This window comes from Erigeron canadensis, chromosome 1 (genome assembly GCF_010389155.1).
Source record: "Erigeron canadensis isolate Cc75 chromosome 1, C_canadensis_v1, whole genome shotgun sequence".
Taxonomy (NCBI): Eukaryota; Viridiplantae; Streptophyta; class Magnoliopsida; order Asterales; family Asteraceae; genus Erigeron; species Erigeron canadensis.
The window spans coordinates 58,066,664-58,085,144 of NC_057761.1; the positions used below are offsets into that span (position 1 = coordinate 58,066,664).

Below are 18,481 nucleotides of genomic sequence, written 5' to 3' on the forward strand. Positions count from 1 at the left end.
GATGCCAATTTTACTAATAAAATTGGATTTTAACTTTAAATGTCTTAATTTTACAAAACTCAGCCTATATCAAATTATCAATAGGGCGTGGTGATTCTTATTTAATACGAGTACTCCGTATATTACATTTATAAAATGAAAAAATTAACACAACAAAAGTGAAAAGGTTATTAAAAAGTTAAAAAGTATACTGGTAGGCTGGTAGCATAGTACAATTTGTTACTCAACAATAAAGCTGTATTCCTTCATTTTAAAATTCTCATGATTCTTTAGCATAAATTTGTGTAACATCTCAACAAAAATTAAAAAGGGTGGAACTCCACCTTCACTATATCCTCTCACATTACTTTACTCTCTCCCTATATTTCTTTCTCACAACTCCACCATTCAACCACCGTAAATGGCAACACCATCATCACCGGAGCTAAACCTCCACAATCTCAAAGCCATTAAGGTGTTAGGCAACGGAGCCATGGGTACAGTCTTCCTTGTTTACAATCACCTGACTGACCCAACTGCCCTTTTCCCCTTTGCCCTCAAAGTTGTTGAAAAATCATGCCCCAATGCTAAACCGGACGCTGACCGCCGTGCGCGGTGGGAAATGTCCGTTTTAGAAAAACTTAACCAAAATCCACACCCATTTCTTCCGTCTTTAATTGGGTGTTTTGAGACGGAAGAAATGATCGCTTGGGCAATTCCGTTTTGCCCGGGCGGGGACTTAAATGTCCTAAGGTATAATCAAATGGACCGGGTTTTTTCATCTTCGGTCATCCGGTTTTATTTGGCGGAAATCGTGTGTGCGTTGGAACACCTTCATAACATGGGGATAGTGTACCGTGACTTAAAACCTGAAAACATTTTAATCCAACATTCGGGTCACGTGACTCTCACGGACTTCGATTTGTCACGTACTCTCGCCCCTAAATCCTTACAATCCTTAATTCTATCTTGCGATGAAATTGAGTTCCAACCCGAAATGACGAAACACAACGTCAACCCGAACCCAAAACAGAACGAGAAGCTTACACGTGTGTTAACGGGCATCACACGCGAAAAACATCATGTTAAATTGAAAAAAGCGAAAAGCGCACGTGTGTCACCAATGACACGTAGAAATATCAGTTTTTCCAAAGGGGAACGCTCGAATTCCTTCGTGGGAACAGAGGAATATATCGCGCCCGAGGTCGTCCGTGGGAACGGGCACGATTTTGTGATAGATTGGTGGGCGTTGGGGGTTTTGTCTTACGAAATGTTGTACGGTTCGACTCCGTTTCGTGGCAAAAACCGAAAGGAAACATTTGGGAGAATACTAATGATGCAGCCTAAGTTCAATGGAAAGCCAACGGAATTAACGGACTTAATTGGCAAGTTACTTGAAAAAGACCCCACGCTCCGATTAGGGTGTAACAGAGGCGCGTGTGAAATTAAAGAGCATCCGTTTTTTTCGGGGGTGAGGTGGGATTTATTAACAGAAGTCTTGCGTCCGCCGTTCCTTCCGTCAAAAGACGACGTTGGGTTAACGGTGGATACGGTTGGGAATGGGATAAACATCACGGATTATTTTCTTAAGCTTAGGGAGCTACCGTCACCGTTAGATTCTCCGTCAAGAGATGAGTGTGGGTATAACGTTTCATTAACGGAATTTTGAATCACGTGTTGAATATTTCGTTGTTTTTAGCTAGGAGTATTTTGACTGTTTGTATAGATATGGAAAATAACGGTATACGGATACTAGTGGTAGGTTGTTTGATGTAAAAAAACTTTTAGAGGGAATTATGAAACGCGTCCATGGCGGCGCGTGCATGTAGCTAGGATGGTATCATACTATCATCGTTGTGTGGCATAATGGGCTCGGCAAATGTAGGCTTAGATTAAGGCTTTCTTTTAACTACAAATTTATTAGTAGGTGTTGTCAGTTGTGAGACATAATTTCCAATAATTCAAAATAAATTTACACTTTTGTATCACTTTCTGTTGTTAGTTTGCAAAAGTGATGCACCACTTGTCTCTTAGTTATCGGGTATTTTTATACAATATAATGTTTCGTCATGTATTAAACTTGATTTAGAGTTTCAACGATTATGATTTCCACTAAAAATACTCATATTTAGACGACTATGCATAAAATTTTAAATCAAATTTTACGTCTTTGTTGAACCTGAATTTTTACACTAAAACTCAATGATGCTCATCTTGTTGGAACTTCATATGAGATATCAAATGTAATGTTTTTTGTTGGAATTGAGTTTAGATAGAACGCTAGATTTACAAGCATATTTCAAATAAATGGTTAAAAACATATGTTGTATGTGATGTATTGGTCAATAATAGAAAGATGAAAAAGGGAATTGACTTAATTTAATCGGTGAGATATGTTACACTTTTGTTTATACTTAGTTTGTCAACGTAAAGTTTATACACAAAATGCCACATATAGTTTGACATTGTACACATACCGAAGACGGTAATGAACTTATTGCACGTGCTTTATCGATGAAAATTTTACATAATGACACTCGTGTATATCGAAGTTAGACATATTGTTTGATTCTAAATATGTTTAAACCCACCCTGAAAGTTATAAAGAAATTGACATAGAGTCATAAACTCATTTTTGGCTTCAAAAAGACGTATGCCTTAGAAAAATGGGGCCTTTAACAAATAAAGACATTAAAGTGTAACATTTAATTTAACAACTTTACATTTGAGTCATCCTGACTTGTATTGTGTCATAACTCATAAGAATTTCCATATCCTTTTGTATGTCGACATATCCAATTTTAGTACTTCAAAGATTTGAGAATTTTGAGTCTACCGTCACGGCACATAAAATTGTAAGTCTCGTCAACGTAAACATATCATATTTTTGCCTTTTAACTCATGTAAACATACAATCATATTTTTCAGATTTTCGCTATCAAAAATAGAGTACAAAGGTAACGATAAAATTTAATACAAGGTGGTTGATATGTATGATGACTACATGTGTTTGACATACCAAACATCACTATCAAAACTAAATGTTCAAACTAGTAAAGGGGTACGATCGAATTGTATATGACATCTAACACCTCACGTTATAAATTACAACGTTAAATTCTCATTTATGTAATGTACACGATCTCCCTATTCAGAGTAGTTTATATCTTCTATTATACAGGGCACAACGTTAGGTTTTAAGTTTTTAAGAAATTTAACAAGACAGAATTGTACGTCTATAAATGACCAATTGACCCTGGCCCAATTGGCGAAGGTGAGGTAAAAACTTGTTTTTAGTAAAAGATTTCATGTTGGTACATGATCGAGTAATATCAAAGATACGGATTTATATCTATACAAACCACCATTTTTTTCCTTAAACTTTCAGAAAAACCAAAAACACAATTCTTCTTAATTCACTAATCAGTGGCGGATCTTGAAAGTTTTATCGGTGGGGGCCAAATTTATTTTTTTACCAGCTTTATGTTCCGAGTATTATATTAGGGTCATGTAATTTATTAATTCGGGTCGGCTCAAACAAAAATAACACTAATAATCTAAGTTTTTAATTCAAATTACCAATACATAACTTTTAAAAAACAAAAAACTATAAATACTTATGAAAATATCAAGACAAAAGACGTGTATTAGGTACTAGAGTTACAACCAACGTTACGATCTTTAAGCTCTTTAAATAAATCTACTATCCAACTCATGTATCTATATATCGAATGTGGCTGTAAACAAATCTACTCGATCAGTAGTAATGTTCAAATGTGACATGAAGATATTTTTTACGCGACCGATATCGAGTGGATGTATATGGAGTTTTCATATCCGACATCTCTACTGCTTGTTACATAAAAATGTCACCTCGTCAAGTAAAGAATCAAACCCACTGTTTCTATAATTATTTAGATTCACCTTAGTTGTTGAAACTCAAACAAAGGGACAAAGAAAAGGCCAAAATCATAAAATTATTAAGGGGCTAACTGAATTGTAGGGTATAAAAACTAAAAAGATAAATTATATTGGACTACTTAATTCATTAAACGACATATCAAAAGTTTTAAAAAAAAAAAATTCTTGGAGGCCGACTTAATATATATAAATTTTTTCAAACGAAATACGGGTATATTAACATTACTAAGCGAAAAACGGCGGTGGCCTGGGCCCCCACGGATCCCTACAAAGAACCGCCCTTGTCACTAATATAAATATCTTCATCTAATATAATAATAATATCTTTAATGAAATAATTTACAATATAGATCCTTTAACACTTAAAATAACTACTATACTACCTTTAACATCAATTATCTTTACATTACCACCATCGACACCCCCATCACCGTCTCCACTCCTGCCTCCACCACACATCGCCACCACCTCCTCCGCCATCACTTCCCCATCACTGCTGCATTATGCGGAAAAAATTCTAGTTACAAATAACTGACAAAGTGACAATGGTTAATTACGGATGACGTATCATTCTAAAGCAACAAAATGGAAGGGTTGACTTCGATGAAATAATGGTAAATAGTGAAAGTTAAATACTTTTTTAGCAAAAATATATTAAATGAAGGGTAAGAAGTTCTTTTTTGTATTTGATTTAAGCTAAGAATTTATAATTTTTAAGAATCCATCCAATCGCGCATAGTGATGGTACACTTGTGTAGTTGTATACTTGTATGTTTTTAAAAGTTACTATGTTATAGGAAATAGAAGATTATAAGATACACAATTTTTTTCAGCTTTACAAGATTACTTTTAGTACTTGCTTTGGTAATTCGAAAGCAACCAATCAGTAACAAATAAAATAATGAACTTAGATTCTGAATCCTAATTAAAGTGAACTAACATATATGGTTATAAATCACGCACGTACAATAAAAAATTACCGGCTATATATGACCATAGATTATCAGAAGCAGTATTGTATGGTCAAGTGATCGATTAGAACCTTTAGTACACGTAGTATTTCTAATCATAGCCAATTAGTTGAGGTAATTTAACAAGCAATTTGTATTTTGATGATGGATATAATTAAAGTAACACCAGTAATCCGGAGACTTTAATTTGTCTAGTTATTACACTTTTCGAATGATTCTTCTATTATAACCATAAAAACTAAATCGTGTTGTAGTTATTCATCTCTAAAAAGGTAACAATCAATCCTTCAAAACACTAGTTATTGGAATAACGTGACTAATTTTGTTAGGCATTAGTGGTCATGTAAGTCAATATATTAGTGCAAGTTAGATACTTTCAAGAAAGAGAGTTTATAAAAAGCAAGATGAATATGATTGGATGTAGACAAAATGTTCTGAAATTACGGGACTGAATTTGATGTGCTTATGTGTTAGCCTTCCCCACCATCTTGACTTCTATAAAGCTAAAGCCGTCCACAAATTATGTCTAAACAAGTTTTTCAGTTTCAAAGAACTCGTCGGCCAAATTAAAAATCCTAAAGCCGTTTGGTGTCGCAGATTTTAATCGAAGTTCGATAGAAATTAAGGAATTTAATTGGTTTTTCTTTCTTGATATAATCGAATTTTTTTCCAACAAATTCTCCTATATATATAAACTTTGAACCAAGCAATGCTAGCTCGTGATTTGGATTCAACTGAACATACGTACTCACGTTTTAAATAGATGATGAGAATTCGTTCAAGATTCGATCACCGCAATATCCCATCCTCATGTCGCCTAAGATAGGTTATACAGTTATACATATAGGTTGTATTAAAAAGTTAAAATTTTTTTGTTATTTTATCTTCTGTTAATTTATTTTTGTTGTTGTTATATTAGATTAAGTCTTATACTATTATCCATACAAGAAATGCCAGACTTACAAACATTATACAAGTAAAATTTTATAAACATATGTAGTATGTGACATGGAGTCATGGACCAATAAATAAAGAGAGAAAAAGATGAAATATATATAAAATTAATTGACTTGATTTGATTGGTGAAATATGTGTTATTAATCTTTTGTTAAAGAGTAAAGTTAGTTTTTCAACAAAAAGTTTTAATTCCAAAAATATGTATTTTCATTTCTCATATTTTAGAAGAAACGATCGAGAATGTAAAATATGATGGTTAATCGTGGTACGTGTAGTATATTTGAATCGAAGATCCTCCAATAAAGCTTGATTTTCACTTCAAAGGTGGTCATCGTGTTTCATATGTGTAATACATACTTCCGACAAACTCATCACCACGTTTGGGTGTTGGAGAAATACAATACCAAGAATTAATAGAGTTAAAATGTCATCGTACCTTTTAAGACAATCCAAAACTAATCGAGTGTAACTTCAAATTCATACCATGTATAAGATGTTATAGCATTACCAAATGGATAATGATTTATACATAATTTTTTTTTGAAACACACTGACAAATTGTACTATACAATTATGTAATGAAAAAAAAATTATATAGGAATCGCCATCCTTATCAAATGCACATCAAAGTCCTTACCAGTAATTTATTATAGATTCGATAATTTTTTTATTAAATTTAGCATTAACTTAATAAAAGATGAATGATAAAGATATAAAAAGATTAAAAATGTAAAATTTTCATTCAAAACATATGAAAGGAGCAAATTATTGATTTTAAGCATAATTAACATTGTGAAACAAGTGAGATTGTATCCCTCTTTTTACATTGTGTACTTAGTATCTAACAACATGATGTGCTAACCAAAACGTTTAATATAAAAATATAGAATATATTATATATTATAACCCTACTCACAGCGTTGTAAAAATCAGCCGATACAACCGATTTCTTCGAATTGGGTCGTGTATCGGTGGGCTACTAAGTCAAGCTTGCCATAATCGGACAGCCGGACTTATAACATTCAACATCACATACTCGGGTCAATGTTGGTCAAACTCGGTCGTAAATATCGTTCAACATCACTGACTCCTTCATCTCTGATCCGATCCTGATTCTCGAGTTACACAAACTTACCACTCGCATTTTTATATTATACGAGTAGTATTATGCTATAGCGTTTCCTTATTTTGAGAACCATTTTTTTTTGTAAGAACCATGAGAACTCTTAGATAATATATTTGTTCACATGTTTTTTTTGTTCATTCACATGTGAAATGGTATAAAAAGGTATGTTGTAGAAGAAACTTTTTTATGAAACCTTTAAAGTAGCCTTTTATGAACTTGTGAATGAATTTGTTTACATTTTCTGTTCACATGTGACAAACGGCTATATGTAAGGTTTTGAAAAATAAATTCTTCTGCAACATATGTTTTTATAACGTTTCACATGTGAATGAACAAAAAAAAATATGATCCAATATAAATATTAGGAGTTCTCACGATTCTTACAAAAAAATGGGTTCTCAAAATAAGGGTTTTTTTTTAAGAACCATGAGAACTCTTAAATAATATATTTGTTCACATGTTTTTTTTGTTCATTCACATGTGAAATGATATAAAAAAGTATGTTGTAAAAGAAACTTTTTAAAAAAACCTTCAAAATAGCCTTTTGTGAACTTGTGAATGAATATGTTCACGTTTTCGTTCACATGTTAACAAATGAGTATATATAAGGTTTTGAAAAAAACTTTCTTCTACAACATGTATTTGTATAACATTTCACATATAAATGAACAAAAAAAACATGTGATCTAATACATAATTTAAGAGTTCTCAAAGTTCTTACAAAAAAATGGGTTCTCAAAATAAGGCCCCCTTATGCTATATATAGATATAGATATAAATATAGATGCATAATACTTAGACTGTGAGTATTCTTATTTATTTACTTAATATTAAATAGAAAGATCTTACAATTTATGGGTGGTAGTTGTTTGAAATCGTTTAAAACCTTATTTTATAATTTATATGATTTTTTTAATTGAAGTGTATCTTTACCATATTCATAAAATAAGATTATGATCATTTTGGTTGTGACGGGGGACCAAATGAATATCGACTCCTGCTGCGGTTAAACAATTTTTCTTTAGCCTACCCACATTTGGCTAGGGATATAAATTGTAGATTGTAGATTCCATATATAAATGGAAAATAGAAGCAAATTTTATCTGTGTGAAACGACAGGCTTGTGGGCTGAGTTGAGATCAGCACTGGGATCAGAAAACCCGAATTTTACAAGACCTGTTTTTACCTATTTTAAACAATTTTTATCCTTCTAGTTTATTATAATAACCTCCAAGTTATGTGAAATACTTCTAGTTTATTATAATTTATGTGAAAGTTAATATTGGTTACAACAATTTGATGCACAAATATTTCACTGTAATGATTTTCCTTTTCTTTTCTTCCGAACGGCTAAAGATTTTGTTGTTTATATAGTATTTCTTTTGAAAGTATTAAATTTGTAACTATTAACATGTAAAGATTTAACTTTTGAAATAAGTTGCGTCAAAGACAGGATAATTTAACGTAAAGGGAGCCAATTTCATACTTAAATCAAGTAAATTAAGCAAAATACGAATAACAACTAGCGAAAAAGTATTGAAAATTTGAAATACAAAATACATTCATCATTTTTCCTTCAATATTTATTACAAATAAACTTTTGAACAAATTGCATTTTTGGTCCCTGTGTTATCACACCTTTTGCAAGTTTGATACAAACATGTGCAAAGTCGCGAAACGCATCCTTGTCATATCACATCTGTTGTAATTTGGTCAAATAGTAACGTTCCGTCTATTTTTATCGTTAAAAACATCATGTGCCCCTCACATAAGGGAATAAAAGACTCTTTTACTCCCATATTATCTCTCCATCAATACGAAACACACACACACCTTTTTTTTCCTCTCTCCAGTCAACACCAACCACCGCCACTTCTTTCCATTGATCGGATTATGTAAAAGGATTTATGTGAAGAAAAAAGAAGAATAAAAGGATATGGAGGTGGTATGTGATTCATGGCAATAGATATTAAAATTCATTATCTATCATCACTACAACAACCAATCAGATTAACCAAATGGACTCTGAAAATAGTTAAATACCTCTTTCTTTTTATTGATTATGTTTTAGATCTACATAAACAATAGGTCCGTAAAAGTTTTAAAGATTGTTATTTATTATTTTGGTATTGTTTTTTTATTTCATTTAGATCTGTTTCCATTTATTTATTTTTTGTTTCCTTTTATTATGATCTCCTTTCTTTTATATATTTTCTGCTATTGTTATAATTATTTTGTTTTATTTTATTTTGGGGTGAACTCTTTATTTTATTTTAATATATATCTAGGTTTGTGCTGAAAATTATATATTTTAATATATATTAATTCAAGGTTTTGATTTGTGTTTTAGGTTAGGCAATGAATTTGAATTAGGTGTTTGGGTTTGCGTGTCTATAGAAGAAGATGAAGAAATTACGGTTTTAAACATCACAAAGGCTTAAAAATTTGAAATCTTAGCTTTGAAACTCGAAGAACAGTAACACCTCTAAAGCTAAAATCACAGCCTACCACCAGAGCACCACCATCGCAACACCACTACCACCACAACACCACGGCCACACAACCATTGTTGTGATTTAGGATCTAATTACCATCGTAGCTTCTAACTACTCCTTAGATGATTTTTGGTATTTTATGCGAGTTCTTCATTTAAGTTTTCAGTATTATTTGCTTAGATTTGGAAAAAGGGGAGGTCGATTAAGATTTGGGAAAGGGGACTTTTTTTTTCTTTTTTTTTTTTCCATTTGGCTGTGTTGTATGATCATGGTGATGATGATGATGGATTGTGTTGGTAAACAAATACCATATGGCTGGTAAAAACATGTGTTAGGATTTTTGAGTATTTATTGAATTTTCTTGTTAGGATTTTATTGAGTGAGAGATAAATGAATTTTCTTATTAAGATTTTTTTGTGTGTGTTTGGTATTGATTGAGAGATAATATAGGGGTAAAAGAGTCTTTTACTCTCTCATGTGAGGGGCACATGATGATTTTAACGTTAAAAATAGACAGAACGTTACTGTTGGATCAAAATTGCAACAAGTGTGATATGACAGGGATGCGTTTCGCGACTTTGCACATGTTTGTATCAAACTTACAAAAAGTGTGATAACACAGAGACAAAAAATGCAATTCGTTCTAAACTTTTTTCTTATTATCCATTCTATTACTAATTTAGTATATATCAATTAATTAATACATTCAAATAGTCCTACTCTATTACTTCCACATGTATATGTCCCATACCTCTCTCAATAATAATAAAAAAATTCATATATTACTCATATTTTTCACAATGTAGTTGTAAGAAAATTATTAATTGAACCCAATCCTTTCAGAAAGACAGGTATCAACATCGCAGATAACAAATTCACAAATTTGTTGATACGTGAGACTTAGTTAAACGAGGGCTGTCTCAAAGATAAATCTAATAAAACTAAAGCTTTAATTAGTTAGACCCTCGATTCTTAAAATCAAGCCCCGTACCATAAAGTTATTTAATTATATGTATGTATATTTAGATTTTTATTTTACGGCAAAAGTATATATTTATAATTTAGATGTATATATACTCAATTCGTACAAAATACGAGTATTAAGACTAAGATAAAACTTATATAAAAAAAATACTAACTAGCTGCAATAAAAAGCCCCATTCGCACACCTCGCTCTAGATTGGGAGGGCAACTGTTATATGGGATCAAGGTGGTGGTTTGGACCCCAAAAACAACATGCCTCCAATTTTTGTAGCAGTAGCCTTGTGGGTCCTTCATAGTTACCAGAGCTTGTTGTTATTCACATAGTAGCAGAAAGCAACTAAAAATAATAGGGGTTGTGGTCTTTCATCGATAGCTTCTTTAGTTTGCTTTCTTTGTTAAAGGCTCCAAATTTGAACCCGTTTAAAGTTACTAAAAAACTTAAGCTGACACTGGCTCTAGGTTTAAAAAATGCCCTAGAGACACCCTAACTTGAATCCACAACTCTTGGTTGATAGGCCAACACGATTCCCGCTAGAGTGATAGACTAAAACAATAATAATATGCACCACTTCATCAAGAGCTTTTGCTTGGAATATTTGTTTGGCAGATGCATGTGTATCGAGAGCTTTTATCTCGTGACGCTAGCTAGCTAGCTAGTTAATATTAATGGTCCCAAATTAAACGAATACATTACTAGAAGCCAAAACAACTCGTCATTGAACCAAATCTGCAAGACCATATATGGTCCAAATCCGAACGATACACTATTCACTCACACTAGTCTAGTGGACCATTTTGGACCCGTCCTTTTTCTCACATGAAGTTCACCGATATGCACCATCAACATCAACTACTGTTGTTTTCCCCTGATTCTTCCAAACCTGTAATTAATATAAATCATATATATTATATATTATACATTAATTCTCTTGTAAACGGAACAGTCAGCTTATCGGTAGGGCGTTTGCACGGGGTTAGCTATAGGGACAATCGGAACTTTGTGTGGTAATCCCGTGACACATATAGAAAGCAACGGGTTGCAAATGTACATGCAATGCTGGAATGGTGCCACTACTGTCCATTTAAAATGACATTTTGTTGTATTGGATTGTAATGAACAAAGAGTAGATAGATGAGACAAATTTTATTAATACCAAGTGGAACCCGTGCCGATGTCTTATCTTTTACTTTTCTATATGTATGGAGTAACAACTAGTGTCCTCTAGTGCTAGAAGTAGGAAAAACATGCTATAAACATCCGAGGTTAAGGGTTAAAAATAAATTCATCCGTCTTTTAATTATAGTATTATACTAAATTTTAGATCCGTATCAAATACATGGGTGTACAACATTATCAATATAAACTTTACAGTAGTATACAAAAATATATATATATATATATATATATATTTATACGTTAAATGTAAAAAAAATCTTGAAAAGAAATTGAGATATTTAAGGTTGTATGGGTATAAGAGAGTTCTTTATACAAACTCTTTTAGAGAAACAATATTTTAACTTTGATTACACAATTGATTGAGTTTTCATTGATGTATTACAAAAAATTAATGTTATTTCGTTATTTATGGTTGTTAAAAATAATAAAATTAAATTAACAGTTGGTTTGTAAGGTTTTATATAAGAAGAATTTGTATCCTGAATATAATTGATTTCAATTAATAATAACATCAATAATTGTTATAATTATAGTCTGATTATAATTATTAATAACAACAATATTACAATTAGTTTGATTACAGTTAATAATGTAAAATAAAATATTGATATAAATATTAATTTGTATTAATCCAAACGTATATTAGTTATTAGATAAACATTATGTAATAAAGTATTAGTTATTTTTAAATTGGATTAAAGTGTAATTGATGATGGAAACCAAACTCTAAATTAATTTAGACATGGGTTATGTTAATTAATTTTGAGAAATTGAAGACTGTGATAAATCAATTAAAGTTAGGTCATTCACCTCTTAGTATATATAAAGATAAAGATAAAGATATTAAGAAAGATAAGATTAAGATTAATGATAAAATAAGATTAAGATGCAATGAAGGCTAGAGATACGTAATAAACATTGAGGTTATTTGGAGTTAAAGATTGCTAGTGTAAAAACTTATATATTTATCACAAAGTCAAAAAGTATATTGGTATCTAATAATGGGAGTATAAAATCAAAGAATATTGAAATTCTGTTACAATCTATGTATATATATATACACGTACGGAAAATAATTTGGAAGCGGATTATGATAAAGTTAACTTTAGTTATACTAATCTTAATACATATATTTGGTCGACTTTTTTTTATTATTATTATATACGAGTATGGTAACCGCGCAATGCGGCGGTAGTAGTAGGAAAGGCGGTATGCTTTATTAGTGATTTTGGATAGTTACGTAAAGGGAAAAAAAGCAAAAAAGTCCAAATGCAAATAAGGTATTTCAAAGACAAAAATATTTAATAGGGGGGAAATTTGCTTTATTAAGGAGTAGAGATCGAGATTAATTAAATAAATAAAGTTTGTTAACATTAAATGATGACATCAGCAAAAGTCAATTTGATTAAATCGGAAATTGTGATTGGTTAATAAGCTATTAGGTCACTTGTCTTTTAGTATATATATATAATATACGAGGAGAATCAAATAAGAACACTTTTAAAATAAAAACAAGGTGAGAACATTTGAAAATTACATTTTGATGCATTAAAAGTTCATAAACTAACATAATGTATAACTAACTATCATTATTTAAGTGTTTAATTAACAAAACATTGGTTTGTCAAAATCGAGAAAATCATGTTTTTTGTTTTGTGCATCCATCTTCGATGCATATTCATCAAAATGATGCATCCAACAAAAAACATGATTTTTTTGATTTTGACGGATCAATGTTTGTTAAACACTTAAATAATGATAATTAGTTATGCACTATGTTAATTTTATGGACTTTTCATGTTTCAAAATGATGTTTTTAAGTGTTCTCACCTTTTTTTTTTTGTTCTCACCGGATTGTTATTATGAGAACTAAAAAAATGTGGAGAACTATGAGAAATATTCACCCCATTAGATTAGTTTGATCACAAGTTCTTATTAATTTATAGCGTTTATGCAATCTTGTAATACATATTAATGAATCAATTAATTAAAAATATTAAGAAGGGCAATACTGACATTAAAAAAGAAACTTGTTAACCATTTGAGAAAAAAAAGTCGAATGCATTAAAGTTATTTTTAGTTTATCAATTAATGTATTAAAGTTATTTTTAGTTTATCAATTAATGTATTAGAATTACTTACTTATATATACTGTAAAATATTTAATTATGATTTAATATTGTATAGATAAAGTTATCACATGAGTACAACACAAATATACAATGTTTATATAAAATACACATGTACAACACAAAGAACACATATGTACAACACGGAAAATACATGTGACCATTTGCACACACTACAATGTTGCATTTTTGCACACTTTTATCTAGTGTGAACAAATTAAAAATTTCGTCACGCTTTTATATGTGTAAAAATATATAGAAATAAAAGTGTGTAGATATTTATTCACACTAAAAAGTGTGTAGAACTAAAATTTCACACTTTTTAATATTGACTTTCATAATTGTTTGTACAGCCAATCCGATATCTAGAACGGGGAAATGGGGGGGGGGGGGGGGGTGAATGTGGTTGTTATTTGACGGTTCCCTTACAGTAAGGCAGAGCCTCTTGTACGCCGAATATGTGTGTGTGTGATTATGAGCCGATTTAGCCACCCTTCCCCCTATTTATAGGGGGTTCGTGACTTAGCTCCCATGTAGAGTTTTTGATATGATATATATCCTTTCCGAAAATATATGATACGGTGCTATCTTTTCCTTTAAATATGGGGATTAATGATAACCACATATCTTTTCCTTTTTTACTGAATGTGAAGTTTATCTTTAGGACGTACCCTACGTGCCAACGTCTGGGTCGGTACGTCATCAAGCCTCCTAGTCTAACGGGGTGACTCTGCGAGGACCATCGTATTAGACTCCTAGCCTGCGTTCTTCTTCGTGCCTTTTTAATCAACCGACACAAAGTGTAGGGGCTTTTGTGAAAATTGCCTTGGTAGGTTTGGAGTATCAATTCCTTTAAGTTAGTGGGCGCGTATCTCCATACTTCAAATTCGATCGACGGCCCTTTTCCTCAATGGTCCTATAAATATCTTTTTTGGTTGGTGCTTGATCATTATTTTCGATCAAAATTACAACTGCTTGGAGAGAGTCTTCTTTTCTTCTAAGGTATAGTCTCTTCTTTAATTTAAGTGAACCCTAGATTTAATGGCGAAACGCGACATAGGTAATACTAAATCTGTCGTTGATGCCACCCTTTTCCCTATTTATAGGAGGTTCGTGATTTAGCTCCCAAGTAGGGTTTTTGATATGATATATTTCATTTCTGAGAATATATGATACGGTGCTATCTTTTCCTTTAAATATGGGGATTAATGATAAGCACATATCTTTTCATTATTTACCGAATGTGAAGTTTATCTTTAGGACGTACCCTGCGTGCCAACGTCTGGGTGGGTACGACATCAATAATTATTTTGTAACACCTCATTTGTTCACGCTAACTTTTTAGTTACCGTGGACAAATGAGGAAAAAGTTAGCGTGAATAAATGAAGTGTTACAAAATAATTGTGAAAATTCACACTAAAAAGCGTGAACTTTTAGTTGTACACACTCTTTAGTGTGAAAAATTTCTACACACTTTTATTTTCACATATTTTTATACACATCAAAGCGTGACAAAATTTTTAATTTGTTTACACTAACTAAAAGTATGGACAAATGCAACATTGTTTGTAGTGACATATAAAACAATATCAACACATGTATGCAAAGTGGCCGTATGTGTTCACCGAATCACAAAATGTTTTTTTTTTTTAATCAAATGTATGTAAAATTAGTTTTTATTCACAAGAGAAAAACACATTTATTAATACTAAATTAACATGTTCACAGGTGAATATAAAATAATACTAATCTAGGGCGGTAAAACTAAATATATGCAGCCAGCCGGCCGTGAGCACGGTGGGGATGGGCTTCCCAAAAAGCCCGCCTGGGCCAGGGGAATTTTTTTTTTCCAAAAACTTATATATAGTCGTTTGTTACTTGTGAATAGAAAATATGAACAAATTTATTCACAAGTTTATATAAGGCTATTTTGAATGTTTATTCAAAAAGTTTCTCTAACAACATACATTTTTATACCATTTCACATGTGAATGAACAAAAAAAACATGTGAACAAATATATAATTTAAGAGTTCTCATGGTTCTTAAAAAAAAATGGTTCTCAAAATAAAAAAACTCATATATCTATTACTATATTATAAAGCAAAAATTTTCTGTCTAAATTTAAGTTTCAACATTTACTTCTCCAAAATGTCCCCCTATATATTATATATTTACCTAAAATAACTATATTACTTTTTCTCTTTCCTCAAATCTCAACCAATCATTTTTTTTCCTCTCTCCTCCATAAATCATTTATTCTCTCAATTCATTCAAAATCTTTTATCATAAAAACCGTACATCGATAACTCATAAAAATTATATAGGTGTTCCTAAAATTTCATGCTCTTTCATTAGAGATGTCATTCGATATACTTTCGACGAATTTTTAAATCTAAGGGCGGAGCCCGTACGACTAAGGTATTTGGCTATTACACTCTATTACCTATCACACTTTATGACCTATCACCCTACCATCTCACCGCCGCAACGCACGAGTACTTGCTCTCGTATATATATATATATATATTTATATTTATAAATATAAATATACTATATGATTCATCTTTTTTTATTTTAGCTTTGTAAACCAATAATGAATGGGTTATCTATTATCTCTATCTCTATGTGGACATTGTTATGATGTGATAGGTTTGATAACCGATAAGGTCTAATTGTTTACAAAGTCATGAGTTTAACTCTCACCAAAAAGATTTTCCCGTGTTTATAAGTTTCCCCTAACGGGGTACGTATCATTATTGGTATATAATCGGGTGGGGGTGTTAGCTACACGATAATACTTGAGCCTATAATCACTTAGCGATTTCAGAAGACCGTGAATATCGTTATATGCGGTGTTGGTGGTACGATCGAGTTGTCTAATATATACTCATAACTTTTAATAATTAATTGTTTGTTTTTAGTCAATTACATTGTTTTTGGTTATTCAAGTCATTGTGTTATCAAGTAGGTTCAAAATTATAACCATACATTTAAAATAATTTATTTGGATCATTTTGATTTTTTATAAATTCAAAAGTAGCTAGTAAACAAATCCTATATAAGCTTGTACACAGATATCATCTGTTTTTCAAGCTAAAACTACAAATAAGCTAATTTAATGGGAACGTAACTACATGACGAAAAACTACTCCCTCCGTCCCATTTTAATTATCACGTTGACCAACTTTGACCATAAATAACTTTGTTTGTACTATATGTTAGTTGATGAAACTTATATGGACGAAAAGTACATTAAAAACCCAATCCATTCATATAATTTATACCAAGTGTTACATGACACAAACAAAGTTATTTACGGTCAAAGTTGATCAACGTGACAATTAAAATGGGACGGAGGGAGTAATATTTTGATTAATTGAAATTAATATTACAAACATATAAATAATATATAAATTAGATTTTAGAACCATGTCAAATACACGGATGTTATAACATTATTAATATAAGAATTTATATATGAAGAATTATACTTATACATTAAATGTAAAAATATATTTAAAAAAGAATTGAGATATTAAATGTAAAGCTGAATGTTAAGCAGAAGATTTTGTATCCTAGATATAGTTTGATTCTAATTACTAATAATAACAATGATTATCCTAATTATAGTTTGATTACAACTAATAATAACAACAATGTTTATCCTAATTATAGTTTGATTACAATTATTAATAACAATAATATTTCAATTAGTTCGATTACAATTAATAATATAAAAATAAAATATTGATATGGATATTAATTTGTATTAATCTAAATGTTGTAACCTCTATAACTTATAGCTATATTTTGTTATTATAAAGTATTAATTATTTTTGAATTGGATTAAAAGTGCAAATTAGTGATGGAAAGCCAAAAAGTGTAATTTATATTAATTATTTTTGAATTGATTTAAAAGTGTAAATTAGTGATGAAAAATCAAAAAGTGTAAATTAATTTATACATGTGTTGATTTAATTAATTTTGAGAAATTGAGAACTGTGATTGGTCAATTGAAGTTAGGTCAGTTGTTTTTTAGTATGGATAAAGATAAAGATAAAGATAAAGATAAAGATAAAATAAAGATGATAAATAATAAATTAATTTCAATAAAGAAAAATAAATTGTAACAAATTCACTTTTGTAAATCTTCAATTTTGCAATGGATCCGGGATATAGTAATATCCAACTCTTATCTTAACTTTTTGATACCTTACTCTTAATCTTCGTCAATCAAAGTTAACACTTGAAAACGAAAAAAAAAAAAAAATAAATCAAGAAAACAAGAAGATTGAATTTAACGACCCTTTAAAGTTGAATTAGAGCTTATATATTTATATATTTATAAACTTGACTTGTTAAAAACTTTTTAGATCTCAACTATTTTGTTAATATTCCACTTAGTTTTGAATTTGTTTCATCAACCTACTCTTGTTCACTACAATTAAATACAACAATATGTCGTTATATATATATATATATGGAAAATGTTAAACAAAGATTTTAGGGCTTCACTTAACATTCATAAAAAAATTATACATTTTCATATTAAAAGCTCACTCTCTGAATTTTATGCTAAATGTACAACTAATTAATGCACCTTAACGAAAGCCCTTAGAGCTTCATGTAGCAAAACCATATATATATATACAATGGCGGAACTTGAACACTTGTTATGGAGGGGCGGAACTCAATGACACATAAAATTTAGTTTTATTAGAGAGGCTAATATATATCAC

The 18,481-nt window shown here is 30.6% G+C and overlaps 1 protein-coding gene and 1 long non-coding RNA gene across 2 annotated transcripts; both read left to right on the forward strand.

Moving 5' to 3' along the window:
* Window positions 1–273: 273 nt before the first annotated feature.
* On the forward strand, window positions 274–1,967 carry LOC122578306 (serine/threonine-protein kinase UCN). Its single transcript, XM_043750242.1, has one exon. The coding sequence runs from the start codon at window positions 401–403 to the stop codon at window positions 1,646–1,648; it is 1,248 nt and encodes a 415-aa protein (XP_043606177.1). The 5' UTR covers window positions 274–400; the 3' UTR covers window positions 1,649–1,967.
* A 6,815-nt stretch (window positions 1,968–8,782) lies between these two features.
* Window positions 8,783–9,614, forward strand: LOC122604036. The gene is made up of 2 exons (XR_006324522.1): window positions 8,783–8,899; window positions 9,305–9,614. It is a non-coding gene; the product is annotated as an uncharacterized LOC122604036 (long non-coding RNA).
* The last annotated feature ends 8,867 nt before the right edge of the window (window positions 9,615–18,481 follow it).

Coding starts and splice junctions, on each gene's coding strand:
- LOC122578306 (XM_043750242.1), top strand. CDS start 401: ATGGCAACACCATCATCACCGGAGCTAAACCTCCACAATCTCAAAGCC.